This window comes from Notamacropus eugenii, chromosome 1, assembly GCF_028372415.1.
Source record: "Notamacropus eugenii isolate mMacEug1 chromosome 1, mMacEug1.pri_v2, whole genome shotgun sequence".
In the NCBI taxonomy this organism is placed as follows: domain Eukaryota; kingdom Metazoa; phylum Chordata; class Mammalia; order Diprotodontia; family Macropodidae; genus Notamacropus; species Notamacropus eugenii.
Window position 1 is genome coordinate 328,189,382 of NC_092872.1, and position 22,739 is coordinate 328,212,120.

Sequence of the window (22,739 nt, forward strand, 5' to 3'; positions counted from 1 at the left end):
TAAAAATTAGTCCTTCCTCTCAGAGATCTCACAATATAATGAGAGAAACAGTGTGCAAACAGTTAAGTATAAATCAGATATAGAGAGGTTAACCTGATGGTAATCTTAGAAGGAAGGGTATAAGCATTAGAGTTGTTTTGAAAACTGTAAATCAGTTTGGCAGAAATTAGGTTTAGATCATTGTGGTACAGTTCCTTGCTCTGGAATTGAATGGTCACTCAGAGTAGATCAAGTCCCCTCTCTGGCTCGCACTAACCTCATTTTCCTCAAATATAAAATGAGGGGGGTTTGACTAGATCACCTTTGAGGTGCTATCCTATCCTACATCTATGATCTTATATAGCACAGTAAGGCTAAAATGAATATGTGAGCACAGTACAAAAGGACAGAGACTGAACATGTAAATTTTGTTGATTAATGGAACTCCCAAATAAGGAAATTCCATCTACCATTGCAAATTTTCACCTTCTTGCAACTTTTATTCCTAGAGTTGCCCAGGCAACTAAGAGGTTAAACGACTTGCTATGGTCATATATGTATCAGATGTGGAATACTTATGTACCAAGATGTATCAGGCATGGAAACTGAACCCACATCTTCCTGGTTCTGAGACTCACTGTCTACTATGTTACTAGTGCCTTTCATCACACTATTAAAATAATTAGAAGAAAATGGGATGAGGTACATTTCACAACTTTGGCTCTTAGCCAAAGAATTCTTAATTCTTTACTAATTATGGAATTAATGAGATAATAGGAAATAAATAGCTTTGATTGCATGAAATACAAAATATTTATAAAAATAAAATCATTAAATGAGAATAATTCATTTCAAAGATGCAAATTCTGATAAGGAGTTTGGTATCCAAGATATATATGGAGAATTAGCACAAATAAATAAGACCTAGAGCCATTTTCCAGAGTAAGTACCATTTTCCAAGGTATGTACAACGAGTTCTCAGAAAAAAAAATTGCCCACTATTAAGAATTATTTGAAAATAGGCACTCAATAAATGTTTATATAATTTTGAGGTTTTACCCCACACTTAGTTGTTGGAAAAGCTGGCAACAGAGGGGAATGTTCAATATTGCTTGGGTTGTGGGAAGATAGACACATTAATGTACTGTTGTTGGAGCTGTGACTTGGTCCAACTCTTCTGGAAAGTAATTTGGAATTATGCTAGAAAAGTGATTATATTGTTCATAGCCTTGACCCAGAGATCCCATTACTAAGCACATAATCCAAAGAGGTTAAAGAAAGAAAAAAAGGTTTCATATGCCAAAGTAAGAGGGTAGCTAGGTGGCACAGTGGATAGAGTGCCAGGCCTAGAATCAGAATGACATCTTTGTGAGTTCCAATCTGGTCTCAGAAATTAACTGTGTGACCCTGGGCATATCCGTTAACCCTGTTTGCCTCAGTTTCCTCATATGTAAAATGAGCTGGAGAAGGAAATGGCAATCCACTCCAGTATCTTTGCTAAGGAAACCCCAAATGGGGTCACAAAGAGTTGGACACAACTGAAATAACTGAACAACAGATACCAGAATATTCATTCATAGCAACACCTTTTGTGTTGACAAAGTAGAAAAAAACAAAGGAGAAGCCCATCAACTGAGGAGTAGATAAATGTTGAATTATATGGAGGTAATGAATTATCATTGCTTCATAAAAATCAAATATGAAGAGTTTAAAGGAACAATGAGTAGACTTACATGAACTGATGCAGTGTGAAGTAAATGGGACCACATGAACAGTATACACTGTGCCTATAATAATTTAATGGAAAAAAAAAATGAAGTAAAACATTAATTATATAAGCACTAATTATAATGACCAAGCTTCGCTCTGTGAAAGAGCTAAGAAATTGTAATTTGATTATATGAAATTGAGAATATTTTAAAAAGCAAAAATCCCTTTATTGCCGAGAAAGGGGATATGGATGTGAAATATTGTGCATACTATTAAAATGCATTCAATTTGTTGTTTCTTATGAACTTTTTTTCTTTTTTACTATTTGTTGCAATAAATAGCTTTCTGGGTAGATGAAAGTACGGGAATATATTTGGAAACATGTTAAGTGCAAACAAAATAAATGAAAAATAAGAGGAATTTTAAAAATTTCCTCCAAGGAATTTATAAGAAGAAATTGAAGCTCAGGGTAACTGAGGACATTGTTAGCACTTAACTGCTTTAAATGAGGTCAGTTCTCCAACTAGACTCAAATAAATTATAGTCCAAGGTACTTGAAAGAACTTTCAGATGTTATTGTGAAATCACTAACAATTGTCTTTGAGAAATCATGGAGAATGGAGAAGGTGCGAGAGGACCAGAAATGATCAGCTGTGCTTTGAAAGGGAGAAAAGTCCAGTTCTAGAAATTATAGACCATTGCTTTTCAGAATAATTCTAGGATAGATTATTAAACAGATAGTTTTTGAGTACTTAGAAGAAAGAAGTTGTGAGCCAAGTATGAGCTTCATATCAAACTGCTTTTCCTCTTGGATAAGATTTCTAGACTTTTGGATTAAAGGAATAATATAGTTATTGTATTTATTCCTTTTTGTCTTATTGTCTTATTTATTCCTTATTGTCTTATTCCTAATCCATCCCCTTCCTTTTTAGTATTCCTCTTTGTGTTTTCAGTATTCTAGTCAAATTGGATTATTCTGATGGTTTTTCTCCTCCTCTCCTCGAGTTTTATGTTGTTGTTGTTGTTTTTGGGGGGAGAGGAGTTCTGTTTTCTTTCACAACATGACCAATATGGAAATAAGTTTTTCATGACTGCACATGTATAACCCTGTTAAATTGCTTGCCTTTTCAAGAAGGGGGAAGGGGAGAAAGGGAAGGAGAGAATTTGAACTTCAGAGTTTTAAGAAACAAATGTTAAAAATTGTTTTTACATGTAATTGGAGAAAAAAATGAAACATTAAATTAAAAAAAGAAAGAAAAGAAATGGGAACAAGAAGTGGATAGTCACATGTGAGGAATGACAAGAAAGCTAGTAGGCACCAAGGAACAATACATTAAGTAGCATTACAGGGCAATTCTTCTTGGCCTATAATTGGAATGTCATAATCTTTTCTGTAGCCCTGTTGCTCTTAATGTTGTTCTTATGGTCATTTCTTTACAGTGAGAGACCCATATTGAACTCCAGAGATTTGGCATCATCTACTATTTAGACCTAGGACTTGGTCCTTCTTGGGACTTCTCTAGATTTAGTCACCTTTTAAGGAAACTGTTACACTTTTTTCCTTATATTTTTGCTTTTCATCCATTAGTGTTGCCTCTGTCTGGTTTCTTGAATTTTAGGAGTCTTCATTGACCAGAAACAGACCTAAATTAAGTAGTGGAAGGTTCTCTAGAAGATCATAAGGATCTTAACCAATAAAGAATGAAGTGTGGAAGGAGCAATATCCTAGCTCCTTTTCCCATGCAAGTTAGACTAGTTTATTTTTTTAATTTTTATTTTATTTTATTTTATTTTTAATAATTAAATTTATTTATTTAACTTTTAACATTCATTTTCACAAAATTTTGGGTTACAAATTTTCTCCCCTTTTCTCCCCTCCTCCCCCCAAACACCAAGCATTCTAATTGCCCCTGTGACCAATCTGCTCTCTCTTCTATCATCCCTCTCTGCCCTTGTCTCCATCTTCTCTTTTGTCCTGTAGGGCCAGATAGCTTTCTATACTCCTTTACCTGTATTTCTTATTTCCTAGTGGTAAGAACATTACAGTTGATCCTAACACTTTGAGTTCCAACTTCTTTACCTCCCTCCCTCTCCACCCCTTCCCTTTGGAAGGCATGCAATTCAATATAGGCCAAATCTGTGTAGTTTTGCAAATGACTTCCATAATAGTTGTGTTGTATAGGACTAACTATATTTCCCTCCATCCTATCCTGTCCCCCATTACTTCTATTCTCTTTTGATCCTATCCCTCCCCATGAGTGTCGACCTCGAATTGCACTCTCCTCCCCATGCCCTCCCTTCTATCATCCCCCCCACCCTGCTTGTCCCCTTATCCCCCACTTTCCTGTATTGTGAGATAGGTTTTCCTACCAAAATGAGTGTGCATTTTATTCTTTCCTTTAGTGGAATGTGATGAGAGTAGACTTCATGTTTTTCTCTCACCTCCCCTCTTTATCCCTCCACTAATGAGTCTTTTGCTTGCCTCTTTAATGAGAGATAATTTGCCCCATTCAATTTCTCCCTTTCTCCTCCCAATATATTTCTCTCTCACTGCTTGATTTCATTCATTTCTTTTTTTAAGATATGATCCCATCCTCTTCAATTCACTCTGTGCACTCTGTCTCTATGTATGTGTGCATGTGTGCATGTGTGTGTGTGTAATCCCACCCAGTACCCAGATACTGAAATGTTTCAAGAGTTACAAATATTGTCTTTCCATGTAGGAATGTAAACAGTTCAACTTTAGAAAGTCCCTTATGACTTCTCTTTGCTGTTCACCTTTTCATGGTTCTCTTCATTCTTGTGTTTGAAAGTCAAATTTTCTTTTCAGCTCTGGTCTTTTCATCAAGAATGCTTGAAAATCCTCTATTTCATTGAAAGACCAATTTTTCCCCTGAAGTATTATACTCAGTTTTGCTGGGTAGGTGATTCTTGGTTTTAGTCCTAGTTCCTTTGACTTCTGGAATATCCTATTCCATGCCCTTCGATCCCTTAATGTAGAGGCTGCTAGATCTTGTGTTATCCTGATTGTATTTCCACAATACTTGAATTGTTTCTTTCTAGCTGCTTGCACTATTTTCTCCTTGACCTGGGAACTCTGGAATTAGGCCACAATGTTCCTAGGAGTTTCTGTTTTTGGATCTCTTTCAGGCAGTGTTCTGTGGATTCTTTCAATATTTATTTTGCCCTCTGGTTCTAGAATCTCAGGGCAGTTTTCCTTGATAATTTCATGAAAGATGATGTCTAGGCTCTTCTTTTGATCATGGCTTTCAGGTAGTCCCAAAATTTTTAAATTGTCTCTCCTGAATCTATTTTCTAGGTCAGTTGTTTTTCCAATGAGATATTTCACATTATCTTCCATTTTTCCATTCTTTTGGTTTTGTATTGTGATATCATGCTTTCTCACAAAGTCGTTAGCCTCCATCTGTGCCATTCTAGTTTTGAGAGAACTATTTTCTTCAGTGAGCTTTTGAATCTCCTTTTCCATTTGGCTAATTCTGCTTTTGAAAGTGTTCTTCTCCTCATTGGCTTTTTGAACCTCTTTTGCCAATTGAGTTAGGCTAGTTTTCAAGGTGTTAATTTCTTCAACATTTTTTTGGGTCTCCTTTAGCAGGGAGCTGATCTGCTTTTCATGTTTTTCTTTCATCTCTCTCATTTCTCTTCCCAGTTTTTCCTCCACCTCTCTAACTTGATTTTCAAAATTCTTTTTGAGCTCTTCCATGGCCTGAGCCCATTGGGTGGGCTGGGACACAGAAGCCTTGACTTCTGTGTCTTTGCCTGATGGTAAGCATTGTTCTTCCTCATCAGAAAGGAAGGGGGGAAATGCCTGTTCACCAAGAAAGTAACCTTCTATAGTCTTATTTCTTTTCCCTTTTCTGGGCATCTTCCCAGCCAGTGACTTGACCTCTGAATATTCTCCTCACACCCACCTTGCCTCCTGATCCTCCCAGCCAGTGCTTGGGGTCTGAGATTCAAATGCTGCTCCCCAGCCTCGGGGCTTCGGTAGGGGCAGGGCTGCTATTCAGTGTGAGATTAAGTTCAGGTGCTGAGGTCGGGGCAGGGCTGCCTCTCAGGCTCAGTTCCCTCAGGGGGTTTATGCAGAGACCTTCAACAATGGATCCAGGCTCCTGCCTGCTTGGGGAGCCCTGGTCTGCCACTGCCTCAGCTTCTGCCTCCCGAAGGGGCCTGAGTTATGGGGGCACCCCACTCCCCTCTCGACCCGCCAAAGAGACCCTCTCACCCACCCCCGTCACCTGTGGGTGGAGGGACCTGCGCGGCCGCTGGAGATCCCATCCCTGAAGCCTGCTCGGATCTGTTCCTCTTGGTGCTGCGGCGGCAGCAGGGCTGGGCTGGGCTCCACGTCCGCAGCGTGACGGACCTTTTGCGAGAGGTTTGCAGGTCCCTCTGGAACAGAAATCTCCTTCACTCCACTGTTCTGTGGCCTCTACTGCTCCAGAATTCGCCGTGAGTTACTTTATACAGATGTTCTATGGGTTGTGGGTTCGGAGCTATGTGTATGTGCGTCTTTCTACTCCGCCCCCCAGGAAGATCATTTTGACAGCTGAGTGGAGGATGAACTCTGAGAAAGATGTTTGAGGTAAGGAGATCAGCCAGCAGGCTGTTACAGTAGTTTAGATGTGAGGTGATGAGGGCCTGCACCAGGCTAGTGGCAGTATAAGAAGAAAGAGAAAAGGCATACATAAGAGAGGTTAACCAAGGTAGAAATGATATGACTGGCAACTGATTGGATTTGAGGAAGAATGAGAGAGTAAAAGAATGAGAAGGCATTGACTTATTAACTTTCTCTGTGATTTTTGTAGGGTGGCTAGGTGGCACAGTGGATAGAGTACCAGGCCTGGAGTCAAGAGAGTATTCTTCCTGAGTTCCTTTCTGGCCTCAAACACTTACTAGTTGTGTGACCCTCGGCAAGTCACGTCACTCTGTTTGCCTCAGTTTCCTTGTCTGTAAAATGAACTGGAATAGGAAATGTAAACTACTCTAGTACCTTTGTCGAGAAAACTCCAAATGTGGCCACAAAGAACTGGACACAAATGGAAAAATAACTGAACAGCAATGATTGTAGATATCAGGGTTCTGCAAATATACTTGTTTCTTCTCCACTTCACAGAGTTAAATAATACATTGTCTTATAGTCTGTTCTGATTGATCAAAAATGCATTTGCCTTTTTGTGATTCTTATTACTTCTACATTTACATCTCAGAATTTCTACTGGGTTCATCAGGAATATGTGGAAGTCCTTTGTTTCATTAAGAGCCAGTTTTTTTTTCTCCTGTAGGATTAACCTCAGTTTCCTCAAATTATTTTTGGAATTTCATATTCCATGCCCTCTTCTCCTTTAGAGCAGGAGCTGCCAACTTTTGTGGTATCCTTACTTGGTACTTGAACTCTGTCATTTTGGCTGCTTGAAGTAATTTAAAAAATATTTTGTTATGAGGAATCTTTGAATTTAGACAATGATATCCTTTGGAGTTTTTGTTTTAGAGTTCAGGAGGCAACCAGTTGATTCCTTCTGTTTTTCTTTTGTCTCCTAGTTTTAGTAGACATGGGCAGTTTTCATTTATGATTTCTTGAAATTTGATACTCAGCCTTATGTGGCAGGACATTATTTTCAGGTACCTTGGTGATTGAGCAGCTTAGCATAGTGGCTAGAAAGTCAACGTACAAACTAGGATAATGTCAGTTATTCAAATTTTGCTTCTCACATACTGGCTTGTATAACCCCTAGGCAAGTAACTTAACCTCTAAGTACTGTAGGCAATTCTCTAAGACTAAAATTATGCTATGGACAAACTGCCAACTTACATGGATAAAGGGAGTTTCTTCACCTGGGAATTCTCTATAATTTTGAAATCACTTGTCCTGTTATGAACCAATTCCTCTCCTAACTTTTCTTATGATTTTTAGATGATGTCTCCTTGATTTTGTTTTGGAGTCGCTTGTTTTTGGCAATATGTGCCTAATAATTTTTTTCACTCTTTTGATTTTGTTTTTAATATTTTTCTTTGTCTCATGAAATCATTGCTTTCTATTTAACCCATTCTAATTTTCAGAGAGTTCAATTCTGGGGTAAATTTTGCCTTTCTTTTCTCCCTAGCTGTCATTTCATTTGACATATTTTGTGTCTTTTAATTGTTTTTTTTTTTTCCAATTACTCTTGTATTCCTTGTGGCCAGGACATTGTATTCTCCTTTTTTTCCCCTAGATTTTAAAAAATTTTAAACTTAAATACAAAAACTTACATATACAATAAGAAAAGAAAAAGAAACATATTGTAAACTTAAGTACAAAATAAGAAAAGAAAAAAGCATTGCCACATACACAGCAGAAAGTAAGGGAAGATTCAAATACAGCAATGAATTTCCATTTCAAGAAAGCCTATATAGTAATTACTACATATTATGTTCAAAGCTGTCCATCTTTTATTTCCATCCTTGTAAGTTTTATTTTCTGCTGGACACTTTTTTCTTTGTTCTTTTTACCCCTTCTTCCATCCCCTAACAAGGCTACAATGAAGCGCAGAGACACACATATGTATGCATACATGCACGTATACACATGCAAAGATTTATACATATATACATACATGCACTTGCATACACACATGTACTTGGATATCTGTAATCATACTCATATATACACATCTACATTCCTTTCCATCTATGTAAGTTGTACTGTACTTATTTGTCCTCTGTTTCTGTCAGGGTGGATAACCTCTTCATTTTTCTGAGTCTTCTCATATTTTTTTAAGTCCACCAACTCTTCATTTCTAGTCTTACACTGTCTAGCTATTTTAAATATTCTAAAAGAACATTGATGAATATGGCTGATATGTGTTTCCCTATTTTTCTCTTTTGATTAAATTTATTTTAGTCTTAACTTTGTCTTTAAATCATGATTGCCACCCCTGTTCCTTTTTCCCTAATAAATTCAACTCTTGATCTTTATTTTATGCTTGTGTGTTTCCTGACTCCTCTACTATATTTCTACCTTGCTCTCCTATTGCTTAACCTTTTCCTCTCTGAAAAACTCTCTCTAGGCCTCCCATTCCCATTAATCAAAACACTCTTCTATAGCCTCTCTTATCCTATTCCCTCACCATCCCTTCTAAAAATCCCTTCCTTATCCTCTCCCTCCTCCCTATCTCCTCGACCTTTTTCTCTTAAACCTATTCCTGATGAAAATAGGCTTCCAGGACTACCAGCCTTCCTCCCCCATCTAATTTCTCTTTGTTGATTCTTTCTCTCCTACCTCATTTGTATAATTACTCTTTTTACTTGTTCCTAAACAGCTTTACTTTTTAAAAATCATATCATGGTCAAGTCTACCCCAATCTTTCTTAGGGACTACTCAGTTACCAATAACAATCTTAGACATATGTTTTACATGTCCTCATGTAGAAGGTAAACAGTCTGTCCTTACTGAATCCCTTGTAATTAGTCTTTAGTATGTACCTTTTATTTCTCTTGGATCTTGTATGTCAACTCTTCTGTTAAGTTCAGATTTTTTTTTGTTTAACAAAATCTTGAAAGTGACAGTTCATTAAATGTCCATTTTTTTCCTTCAGGATTATGCTTAACTTTCCTGGGTATGATATTTCAAACATAATTCCAGCTCTTTAGCTCTTCAGTATATAATGTTCCAAGACCTGTGGTCTTTTAGTCTGCTGCTAGGTCTTGTGTGATTCTAATTGTGGCACTGCCATAATTAAATTGTTTTTTCTTGTTGCTCATAACATTTTATCCTTGAGCTGGGGATTTTGGAATTTGACTATGATATTCCTGCAGGTCTTCCTTGTAGGATCTCTTTTGGTTGATGTTCAGTGGATTTTTTCTATTTCTACTTTCCCCTCTTATTCTAACACTTCACAACAGATTTTCTTAATCATTTCTTGTATTATTGTATCAGAATTCTTTTTTTTATTGTAGCTTTCAGGTAGTCTGATTATTCTTATGTTTTTTCTTCTTGCTTTGTTCTTCAGATCAGTTGTTTTTCTTTTTTTTCCTTATTTATTTAAGTTTTCAACATTCATTTCCACAAAATTTTGAGTTCCAAATTTTCTCTCCATTTCTCCCCTCCCCCCACCCCAAAATACTGAGCATTCTAATTACCCCTATCACCAATCTGCCCTCCCTTCTAACATCCCTCCCTTCCCTTATCCCCATCTTCTCTTTTGTCCTGTAGGGCAAGATAACTTTCTATACCCCATTACTTGTATTTCTTATTTCCTAGTTGTATGCAAGAACGGTACTCAACAGTTGTTCCTAAAACTTTGAGTTCCAACTTCTCCCCCCTCCCACCCCACCCATCTCCACTGGGAAGGCAAGCAATTCAATATAGGCTATATATGTGTAGTTTTGCAAATGACTTCAATAGTAGTCGTGTTGTGTAAGACTAACTATATTTCCCTCCATCCTATCCTGCCCCCCATTTCTTCCATTCTCTCTTTTGACCCTGTCCCTCCCCAAGAGTATTGACTTCTGATTGCCCCTTCCTCCCATTCCCTTCCCTTCCATCATCCCCCCCCCCCACCCTGCTTATCCTCTTCTCTCCCATTTTCCTGTATTGTAAGATAGGTTTTCGTACCAAAATGAGTATGCATTTTATTCCTTCCTTTAGTCGAATGTGATGAGAGTAAGCTTCATGTTTTTTCTCTCACCTCCCCTCTTTTTCCCTCCACTGAAAGGTCTTTTACTTGCCTCTTTTATGAGAGATAATTTGCCCCATTCCATTTCTCCCTTTCTCCTCTCAATATATCTCTCTCACCCCCTTTTTAAAGATATGATCCCATCCTATTCAACTCACCCTGTGCTCTGTGTGTGTGTGTGTGAGTGTGTGTGTGTGTGTATGTGTGTGTGTGTGTGTGTGTGTAATCCCACTAACTACCCAGATACTGAAAAAAGTTTCAAGAGTTACAAATGTTGTCTTTCCATGTAGGAATGTAAACAGTTCAATTTTAGTAAGTCCCTTATGATTTCTCTTTGCTGTTTACCTTTTCATGCTTCTCTTCATTCTTGTGTTTGAAAGTCAAATTTTCTTTTCAGCTCTGATCTTTTCATCAAGAATGCTTGAAAGTCCTCTATTTCATTGAAAGACCATTTTTTCCCCTGAAGTATTATACTCAGTTTTGCTGGGTAGGTGATTCTTGGTTTTAGTCCTAGTTCTTTTGACTTCTGGAATATCCTGTTCCATGCCCTTCAATCCCTTAATGTAGAAGCTGCTAGATCTTGTGTTATCCTGATTGTATTTCACAATACTTGAATTGTTTCTTCCTAGCTGTTTGCAATATTTTCTCCTTGACCAGGGAACTCTGGAATTTGGCCACAATCTTCTTAGGAGTTTCTTTTTTTGGATCTTTTTCAGGAGGTGATTGGTGGATTCTTTCAATATTTATTTTGCCCTCTGGTTCTAGAATATCAAGGCAGTTTTCCTTGATAATTTCATGAAAGATGATGTCTAGGCTCTTTTTTTGATCATGGCTTTCAGATAGTCCCATAATTGTCTCTCCTGGGTCTATTTTCCAGGTCAGTTGTTTTTCCAATGAGATATTTCACATTATCTTCCATTTTTTCATTCTTTTGGTTTTGTTTTGTGATTTCTTGGTTTCTCATAAAGTCATTAGCCTCCATCTGTTCCATTCTAATTTTGAAAGAACTATTTTCTTCAGTGAGCTTTTGGACCTGCTTTTCCATTTGGCTAATTCTGCTTTTGAAAGCATTCTTCTCCTCATTGGGTTTTTGAACCTCTTTTGCCAATTGAGTTAGCCTATTTTTCAAGGTGTTATTTTCTTCAGCATTTTTGTGGGTCTCATTTAGCAAGGTGTTGACCTGCTTTTCATGCTTTTCTTGCATCTCTCTCATTTCTCTTCCCAATTTTTCTCCACCTCTCTTACTTGATTTTCACAATCCATTTTGAGCTCTTCCATAGCCTGAGACCATTGAATATTTATTTTAGATGTTTGGGATACAGAAACCTTGGCTTTTATGTCTTTCTTTGATGATAAGCATTGTTCTTCCTCATCGGAAAGGATGGGAGAAGATATCTGTTCACCAAGAAAGTAACCTTCTGTAGTCTTGCTCTTTTTCCCTTTTTTGGGCATTTTCCCAACCAGTTACTTGACTTTTGGGTCCTTTGTCAAGAGAAAGGGTATTCTCTGGGGACCTGTAAGTTCTCAGTTCCTCCAAGGTGGCACAATCAAGGGTGTACACTGGTCTGGGAGCAGGAAGAGATTTTTGTGTCCGAATCTTAGCAGAGTTTTCTCTTCACAACCACCTCACCTCCAGCTCCACCAGGCCAGCACTGGGGTCTGAGATTCAGATAAGCTACAGGGGCAGGGCCGCCATTCAGTGTGAGATAAAGATCAGCTGCTACAGGGCCTCTACACAGGACTGAGGTAAGAATCACCTGCTCAGGGGTTTTAAGATCCAACAATGGATGCTGGCTGCTGTAGGGCTGCTGTGGGAACTGCTGCCCCCTGCACAATGGGACCTTTGTGGGCAGCAGCCTGAGGCCAGAGCTATGGGAAGGCCCTTCTCCTTTCTCGGCCAGCTGAAAACACCTTGTCACTGACCTTTGGTGCCTGTGGGTTGAGGGATCTGTGAACCACTAGGACTGGAGATTCTGCCCCCAAGGCCTGCTCATCCTCCTCCCGGAGCTGCGCTGCATGGCCAAGGCTGGGCTGGGCTCCGCTCCGTGTCCACCGTGACAGACGTTTCCCATTGCCCTTTCAGGTCACCCTGGGCTGGAAATCTCCTCCACTCTGTTCTTCTCCACTTCTGTTCTAGAATTTGTTGAGAGTCTTTCTTTACAGGTATTTTATGGACTATGGGGGGAGAGCTAGCATATGTGTGTCTTTCTACTCTGCCATCTTGACTCAGCCTTCAGTTGTTTTTCTTATGAGATATTTCACATACTCTTCTATTTTTTCATTTTTTATGTTTTGTTTTATTATTTCTTTGTCTCCTATAACTTTGCTGACTTCCCCTTGCCCAGTTCTAATTTTCAAGGAGTTATTTTCCTCCTTAAGATTCTGGATCGCCCTTTCTAATTGGTTGACTTTCTTTTCATAATCTTTATTTCATTGATCTTAATTTTTTTAAATTTTCCCTGTCTCTCTCATTTAATTTTTAAAGTCTTTTTAAAGTTCTTGTATGAATTCTTTTTGGGCAGGTGACCATTTGATATTACGCTTTGGTATAAGAGAAACTTTTTTGCTTCAGTATCCTCTTCTGAAGATGAACCTCAGTTTTCTCTATTCTCATTGTATCTTTCTATGGTTGGATTCCTTCTCCTTTGCCTGCTCATTTTTTTTTTAATTTGTAGCAGCTTATTTTTTGTAATCACCTCTAGTCCTGAGGTATGGGGAATGGTGTCTCTGGCCTCAAATCCTCCTTTGGTTCTCCCCTCTGACCTGGAGCCAAAACCAAGGACTGAACCCTTTTTTAAAATTTATTTTTATTTTATTTTGATTGATTAACGATATTTATTTTTAGTTTTTGACATTCCGCAAAATTTTGAATTCCAAATTTTCTACCCATCTCTCCCCTCCTCTGACCCCCAAACGTCATGCATTCTGATTACCCCTTCCCTCAATATGCCCTTCCTTCTATCAGACCCCTCCCTTCCTTTATCCCCATCTTCACTCTTTTCTTGTAGGGCAAGATAGATTTCTACACCCCATTACCTGTATTTCTTATTTCCCAGTTGTATGCAAAAACAATTCTCAACATTCGTTTCTAATACTTTGAATTCTAACTTTTTTCCCTTCCTCCCTCCCCACCCATCCCCACTGAGAAGGCAAGCAATTCATTATAGGCTATACATGTGTAGTTTTGCAAAAGACTTCCATAAGTCATGTTGTTTAAGACTAACTATATTTCCCTCCATCCTGTTCTGCCCCCCATTATTCTATTCTCTCTATGGCCATGGCCATCCCAAAGTGTTTAACTTCTAATTACTCCCCCCTCCCATTTGCCCTCCCTTCTCTCATCCCCCTCACCCCACTTGTCCCCTTGTCCCCTACTTTCCTATAGTGTAAGGTAGATTTTAATACCAAATTAAGTGAGCATGTTATTCCCTCCTTAAGCCAAATGTGAAGAAAGTAAACTTCACTTTTTCCCTCTCACTTCCTCCCAAAGCTTTTTCTTGCCTCTTTTATGAGAGATAATTTGCCCCATTCCATTTCTTCCTTTCTCCTCCCAATATATTCCTCTCTCACCCCTTATTTTATTTTTTTAGATATCATTCCTTCTTATTCAACTCAATCTGTGCTCTCTGTCTGTATATGTAGGTGTGTGTGTATAATCCCTTCCAAGTACCCAAATACGGAGAAAAGTCTCAAGAGTTACAAATATTATCTTTCCATGTAGGAATGTAAACAGTTTAACTTTAGAAAGGCCCTTATGATTTCTCTTTCCTGTTTACCTTTTCATGCTTCTTTTGATTCTTGTGTTTGAAAGTCAAATTTTCTTTTCAGCTCTGGTCTTTTCATCAAGAATGCTTGAAAGTTCTCTATTTCATTGAAAGACCATTTTTTCCCCGAAGTATTATACTCAGTTTTGCTGGGTAGGTGATCCTTGGTTTTAATCCTAGTTCCTTTGACTTCTGGAATATGATATTCCAAGCCCTTCAATCCCTTAATGTAGAAGCTGCTAGATCTTGTGTTCTCCTGATTGTATTTCCACAATACTTGAATTGTTTCTTTCTAGCTGCTTGCAATATTTTCTCCTTGACCAGGGAACTCTGGAATTTGGCCACAATGTTCCTAGGAGTTTCTGTTTTTGGATCTCTTTCAGGCAGTGTTCTGTGGATTCTTTCAATATTTACTTTGCCCTCTGGTTCTAGAATATCAAAGCAGTTTTCCTTGATAATTTCATGAAAGATAATGTGTAGGCTCTTTTTTTGATCATGGCTTTCAGGTAGTCCCATAATTTTTAAATTGTCTCTCCTGGATCTGTTTTCCACGTCAGTTGTTTTTCTAGTGAGATATTTCACATCATCTTCCATTTTTTCATTCTTTTGGTTTTGTTTTGTGATTTCTTGGTTTCTCATAAAGTCATTAGCCTCCATCTGTTCCATTCTAATTTTGAAAGAACTATTTTCTTCAGTGAGCTTTTGGACCTGCTTTTCCATTTGGCTAATTCTGCTTTTGAAAGCATTCTTCTCCTCATTGGGTTTTTGAACCTCTTTTGCCAATTGAGTTAGCCTATTTTTCAAGGTGTTATTTTCTTCAGCATTTTTGTGGGTCTTCTTTAGCAAGGTGTTGACCTGCTTTTCATGCTTTTCTTGCATCTCTCTCATTTCTCTTCCCAGTTTTTCCTCCACCTATCTAACTTGATTTTCAAAATCCTTTTTGAGCTCTTCCATGGCCTGAGGCCATTGAATATTTATTTTAGATGTTTGGGATACAGAAGCCTTGACTTTTATGTCTTTCCCTGATGGTAAGCATTCTTGTTCCTCATCTGAAAGGATGGAAGAAGGTACCTATTCACTAAGAAAGTAATAACCTTCTATAATCTTATTTTTTCCCCCTTTCTTGGGCATTTTTCCAGCCTATTACTTGAATTTTGGGTCCTTTGTCAAGAGGAGAGTATACTCTGGGGACCTGTAGGTTGTCAGTTCCTCCAAGGTGGCTCAATCAAGGAAGAGAAGTTTACTCCTCTACTGGCCTGTGCTCTGATCTGGGAGCTACCAAAGCTTTTCTGCCCAGTATCTGCAAGTAGAATTCCCTTTCTAGAGCCTTCACCAGCTTTACCATGCCAGCCAACACTCTTCCTTACCCCTGGGCCGCTATTCAGGGCTAAGTCCCAGATTAGTGATTCAATTCCCCCAGGTACTTTAGGCCAGGTATTCCAAAAATGACCCCTGTTGCCACTGCTTTCTGCTGCCTGGTGCCAGGGCTAGGGGAGTAGCCTGCTCCCTTCTCACCCAAGAGAAAAAAACTTTTCACTGACCTTTGAAGAGGCTTTGGTGTTTTTGAGTAGAGGGATCTGAGAAATGCTGCTCCTGCTGAGGATTCCTCCCGAGGCCTGTGCCGCTCCTTTCCCTGCTGCGTGGAGTGGCAGGGGCTGGGCTGGGCTCCATGGGCTGTACTCTGCTCCATGCTACCTCCATGTTGGCCCTGCAGGCTACTTTGGGCTGGACATCTTTCACTCTGTCATTTTGTGGCTTCTGCTGCTCTAGAATTTGTTTAGAGTCATTTTTTCCAGGTATTTTATTTTATAGGGCTGTGGGCGAAGAGCTAGAGGATGTGTGTCTTTCTACTCTGCCATCTTGGCTCTCGAACTGCACCCTTCTGCAAGTGCTCACAGACAGTGTTTCCCCAGCCCTTTCCTTTTGCACTCACCAGACATGTCCTGGTTCCTTCTTCCCCAGGGTCATATCTCAGCAGCACACCTGGGTCTGATGTTCCTTATCAGCAGAAGTTCCCCGGATCTTCTGCTCAGAAACCTGAATCTCCTCATTGTCAAAGAGGTGAAAGTTCCTGTGGCTAGGGCACAGGCCATCTCCTAACCCAGCTAGGTCTAGGGCTTCCTGCTTTTGTTGGTTCAGAGGAACTAGCTTGGAGGTATTTACTTCTTCACAGGGACCAAACCTCATCCTCGAAGTTTTGTTCAGATCTTCCCAGATTGTGCAGGAGGACCCTTGTTCTTCCCCAACTCTTGTTTCTTTTTAACTGCTCTGTGCTTGTCCTGAGGCATTATTTTATCTTGTTTGTAGGGGGAAATCTGGAGAGCTTGGAATTTTCTGACCTACTGCTCAGCCATCTTCTCAGAATCCTCTAGGACATTCTATTCTCTGAGGCTTTTTTTGAACTTAAATGGAATTACTCTCATCTTCTCTGTTTAACTTTTAGGCTTTTATCAGTCCAAGAAATTTCTTCATCATGTTCTGCATTATCTTTTATTTACTTGCATGTCTAAGATTAGTTTTTGAGTTGGGGCTTTGTGCTTCAGGCAAAATCTATGCCCTCCCATACTCTTGGATTGTATGGGCAATTTTCTTGATGCTGTGGCCAAGTGTAGACTCAGCCTCCTTCAGGAATTCCTATGTTTTGACTTAGTCTTTTGGTGGCTAGACAAGTTTTGACGTTAGTTACTTCTTTCTTTCCTTCTCTTTGCATAATCCTGAACCTGGAGTTGGCTTCACACCTTCTTATGACCTTGACAAACCCTGTCCAGAAATCAGATGTTGACTGTGCTGATGGCACATGTTTTGCAAGATCTTAGATACTATTCTATTCTTTTCGTGGCTTCAACATGAGTTGCTGTGGAGCTGTGTTGCCTGAATGCTGGTCTGACTGTCTCTTGCTATGCTTGACCCGTATCTCTTTTATGAAAAATGAATTTTTATTGACCTATTTTGTATTGTCTAAATTTTTCTCCTTTATTCTTCCCCTTTTTCCCTCTCATAAAGCCATCCTTTTTCAGAAAGATTTTTTTAAAGAAAAACACTTAGCAAAACTAATCAACACATAAAAAACATGATATATGCATTATTCCATATCTGTGAACCGCTCATTTCTTCAAAAGAGTAAGGAGAGTTGCCTTCTCAACATAACTCTTCTTTGGGTACAGGTTTGGTTGTTATTTTACAACAATAATCTTCATTTTTTTGTGATGGTTGTTCTTTTCATTTATAAGTAACCATTGTGTATATGTCTCCAAACTCTACTTACTTCACTTTTCATCACTTCATATAAGACTTTTCATTCATCATGTTTGTTGTTACCAGTAATACTCCATTACAGTCACTTTGTTTAACCATTCTCTAATTCATGGGCATTTTCTTTGTTTCCACTTCCTTGGTACCATAAAAAAGTGCTGTCCTAATTATTTTGGCAAATAAAGAACCTTTCTTTTTGTCAGTAACCTCCTGAGATATATGCCTAATGGTGAAATCTCCACATCAAAAGGTATATAGCTGTTTTAGCCACTTTGTTTGTGTCATTCCAAATTATTTTTCATTATGGTTATGTTAATTTACAATGTTACAGTAACATCCCTGTCTTTCCATGCACTCTTCAATATTAATAATATTTTTGTCATGTTTGCCAGTTTGCTGAGTATGAGGTAAAAGCTCAAGTTTGTTTTGTTTACAATTTCTTTTATTTTTATTGATTTGTGTGGCTGTTAATAGCTTGCTCTTGTTATTTTGAAAACTGTTTATATCCTTGGTCCCTTACCTATTGGAAGATGTCTCTCAATTTTATATATTTCTACTAGTTGTCTCTATATCTTGCCCAATAATAACTCTAGGGCTGCATAGGACCTGAGCTGCTTATACCTGTCACCTGCACTGGGTCCATATTGCTTGCATTTTTTGTCTTAAATCTACCTATGTTTTTTCTGAGCTTACATGGCATTCTGGCAGTCCTGTTATGCAACCCTGGACTAGAAAGAGAAGTTCTGTTTCTCCTTAGTTTTCTTTATTATTGTTCTTTCCAGTGCATTTTTTAGAGCTTTGCTGGAATCTTTGGGGATATCTATTATCCTTTAGATCCTAGCATACCTCATCTTTCTACCCTTTGGTAGGTTTTAGGCCCAGGGTATTTGATCTTCAAAGTTTCTCAGTAGAGTGCTAAGCATCACCCCTGAGCCTGGGTTGTTAATATGTTCTCACATTAATAGCTGTTGCTCCTAGATGATTCCAGGATCCATACTGTGGGTATCCAAACATTCTGGGACTTTCTCATGGCAACGTTCTGCTCCTTCTGCCACCAGATACAGTGGCTAGAGGTGTCTCTGGTTAGTCTCTGGTTGTTCTGGGAGGTTTCTGTCTTGTTTGCTTCCACTGGTTCTTTCTTTTTTGGTGAGCCCTCTTACTTATTGCCTGTGGGCTTCCAGATGACTTTTTGTGTTCTTGTGGGCTAGATGAAGTCACTTAATGTTATTTTTAGTTTTTTTGCTAGAGGAAATGTATGGACATTGGATTTCTTGCTCTTTTCAAGAAGGCATCTTGGCCAGAATTCTCTCATTCTCTACATATCTGCCATTTAATAAAGCAAGTTTTAATCTTGATTCAGGAAACTCCAGTGCACCCTATTGTCTGTAGGATCTTACCATTATTGGGTAAGATATTGGATTAGGTTATTTTAAGGTCTTTTCTAATTTTAAGAATTTGTAATTCTGCGACTGTTTGTCAACTTAACAATTTTGTATGCTTGCTTTAATGTTCATTTTAATTCAGGTTTTAAAAGTGCTTAAATTTAACGTAAATTTTATTAAATGTCTTAAATAATGTATTTTTCCTTTAAAGTTATCACCTACTTTAAAGAGATTTTGTGGTTTCTGGCATTTCAGTAAGTAGAGTAATGACAGAACTAAATGTATGAGGACATGTGTCAAAAAATATGTGTAATATTTATTCTTAAGCTCAAAGGTAAATTAATATTTATTCTTTCATTTATTTTTCAGAGCTGTGGAATGATGAGCTTCAGTCTAGGAAAAAAAGAAAGGATCCCTTCAGTCCAGATAAAAAGAAACCAGTTGTTGTATCAGATATCCTTTTCCTAATTTCTGGATTTTGAAGAGTTTTTGCAACTTTTTAAATAACTTTTCTTCATGCACATTGACATTGGGTATAATCAGTTCTCAGAAATAATAGATTACATGTAATGTTTTTTTGAAGGCCAGGAGATATCTGCTAAGCAGGGATGCTATAAAGCTTCCAGTTATGGAGCCTCAATTTTGTGAATCCATATGGATGTCTAACATGTTAGTTTGTTTCATTTTAAACTAATACTTTTGAACCTTTGTGATTCAGTTTTTCTTCTGGACTTGACTCATAATTTTATTGACATCAGGAATTCCTGGCATACAGTTCACATTACCATCTGCTTTTTGGGCTTTTCAAACTGGATGTTCAATAGGCATCTCAAACTCAACATGTCCAAAACAGAACTCATAATTTTGCCCTCCAAACTTTCCCCTCTTCCCAGCCTCCTTATTACTCTTGAAGGCATCCTCCTCCTCCCATTCAGTCAGGCTCACAATCTCATTATCCTCCTTGTCTTCTTATTGTCACTATTACCACATATCTAATCCATTGCTAGATCTTGTGTCTGTCCTCCCAACACCTGTACCTTCCTGTACACCCCCTTCTGTCTACTCACATAGCCATTAACCTCAATCAAGCTTCACCCCCTCTCTTGAACCATTACCTTTTACACATCAATCCTAGACATAGCTGTCAGCATGATTTTCCTAAAGCACAGGTCTGCCCATGTCATCCTCTACTCAGTAAACTATTAGTTTTGGAGCAAATGTAAAGTCCTCTCTTCAACATTTTAAATATTTCATAACCTGGCCTTTTCCTCCCTTTCCAGTTTTCTTACACTTTTTTCCACCCACCTCTAATCCAGGTACATTGGCTTACTTAATGTTCTTCCTTCACATACTCAACTCGCTTTCCCTTTTTTCTGCCTTTGCACTGGTTGTCCTTCATGCTTGGAGGGTTTCCCTGGCTTCCTTCAAGTCTCAGCTTAACTCACACCTTCTGTAAAAGGTCTCTTTTGGTCTTCCAGAGGCTTATGCCTTCTCCTCTGAGATTATTGTTGCTTTTTGCTTTTTTTAGTTGGGCCTGATTCTTTGTGACTGCTTTTGGGGTTTTCTTGGCCATTTCCTCCTCTAGCTTATTGTAGAGATGAAGAAACCAAGTCAAACAAGATTAAGTGATTTGCCTAGGATTACACAGCTAGTGAGTCTCTGAGGCTGGAGTTGAACTCGGGATAATAAGTCTTGCGGACTCTAGGCATGGGACTCTATCCACTGAGCCACCAAGCTGTCCTTTGCTATTAATTCAAATCTATTTTGTGTATATCTTGTGTGTAACCTAGTTATCCTAGTTATCTATATGTTTTCCCATTTAGTCTGTGAGGTACTCAAAAGCAGGAAATATTTTCACCTTTCTTTGTAGATCCAATGCTCAGTAGAGTGCTGGGCATATAGTAAACAAAGCTTTTTGAGTTTTTGACCACCATTGTTGTTTGGCACCTTTTCTAGAACTTATAGATATCTGCATGGGGTACTGAGAGGTTAAAGTACCTTTCTGGGGTCTCATAGGCCAGTTTGGGTGTGAGAGAGAACTTTTGGATGTTGAAGACAGATTTTTATCCACTAGACCATGTTATCTCTTAATTTAGTATTGTTTCCTAAAATAGAATTAGTAGTTTTCTTCTCATGGTCTACCTAAGACATAGTGGGGAAAAAACCCTAGGAAGTAAAAGAGTTACCTATTAAGTACAAAGGAAAGAAAATACCTAAAACTCATCACCAAAACAAAACTATAGACTAACACACAGAATGCTATATTTGTCATTGGAAGATCAAGGTTAGAATCCCAACTTTGCTGTCCTAGATATGTGGCCTTGGACAAGTCACATCAACACTCTGTACTTCAGTTCCCATTTGTTGAGGATGATTATAGGAAATAATTCCTTTTTGGGTACAAGTTGGATTTGATGACTTTCAAGGTCTTTCCCAACTCTTGACATTCTAAAATAGGAGTGATAGTATCTATACACCACCTACTTTATAGGATTGTTGTGAAGATCAAATAGGATAATTTGTATAAAGTGCTTCATAATCTGTAAAGCATTATATGAATGTCAAGTATTATTACTACTTTGGATTGAATTATTAAAGGGGTAAGTAACCCAAAGAAACCTAGAAACAGTAATTACAAGTTTAAGTTATTTTACATAACGAAAAACAAAAACACTGAATCTGGAATAGAATTATATTTAGAATTCACAAAATGTCATGAATTTTTTCACTTAAAAATACACACACACACACACACACACACACACACTCACAACTAATAAAATCCCACTGAAATTAAAATTATTTGTTAGAATTAACAGACATTTAATAGCTTTTGCCATTCTAAAATAACTATTTCTATTAAATATTTTTGAGTCTGGTTATAAAATGTGATACTTCTAAGTGAATCATTATCCCTGAAAGGCAATAATTTCTATACTCTTAATGATGTATGTAATGAGCAGATGCATCTGATTTCTTAGAAATTCCATTTTTAGCTGAATATTAACGTTCTTTTAAGTTTTCTTGTTGTTTAGTCATTTTCAGTTGCGTCTGACTCTGTCACCCTATTTGGGCTTTTCTTGGCAAAGATATTGCAGTGGTTTGCTATTTCTTTCTCCACACCATTTTACAGATGAGGAAACTGAGGCAAACAACATTAAGATACTTGCCTAGGGTCATACAGCTAATAAGTGTCTGAGGCTGGATTTGAACTCACAAAGATGTGTCTTCCTGACTCCCAAGCCCAGCACTCTATTTAGTCTGCCACCTAGCTGCCCTTCTTTAAGTTACTCTGTAATTTACCTTACCTTACAATATTATCTAGAATTTGTATTGTGTTTTATACATTTAAGGATGTTTTTGCATATTTGATACTACACCGTATGAGATAAGTACACCAGGAATCATACCTGTTTTACAAAAAGAAATAATGAATTGGAAAGGTGAGGTCATCAAATCCAGTCTTACTTGAAAGGAAGCTCTAAAACATTCCTACTGAGATTTCATCCATCATCTATCTACTTGAAGATTTCTTTTAATAACTCATTACCAACAAAGGTATTTCATTCCTTTTTTGAATAGCTCTTTAGTTGTTATAAAACTTTTTATTATATCAAACTGAAGTCTCCCTCTAAAACTTTTATTCAAACTAAAGTGACACAGGAAGTAAAAAACACAGAGTCGTCCTATGGCTTTGACTATGAATAGTTAATGGCTAATTAATGTCAAAACTAGGACTAAATCCCAGGTCCAAAATTTAGATAAAAAGGGGAAAAACAGTCAATAAGCTCTTTTTTTTCCCCTTTCCCTCCTTTCCTCAGTCATCTGCTTCCATTTTTATCCTACATGCATTATGAAGCATTAGGGAAAGCTTCCTGTAGAAGGTGGGATTTTAGTTGGGACTTAACAGAAGCCAGGGAGGTCAGTAACAGAAGTGGAGAAGGTAGAGGTAAATACTAAATATTACTTATTGATCATTGTGGGAT

General features: G+C 38.0%; 1 protein-coding gene across 3 annotated transcripts in view; it reads left to right on the forward strand.

Annotated features, from left to right (window-relative positions):
• The window catches only part of BRMS1L (BRMS1 like transcriptional repressor), a 164,417-nt gene that overhangs the window by 128,238 nt on the left and 13,440 nt on the right, over positions 1 to 22,739 (forward strand). For all 3 annotated transcript variants that reach the window (XM_072629737.1, XM_072629735.1, XM_072629736.1), the window contains exon 6: positions 19,123 to 19,206. In XM_072629737.1, coding sequence (XP_072485838.1) covers positions 19,123 to 19,206 — 84 coding nt within the window. The remainder of the gene's footprint in view (positions 1 to 19,122; positions 19,207 to 22,739) is intronic.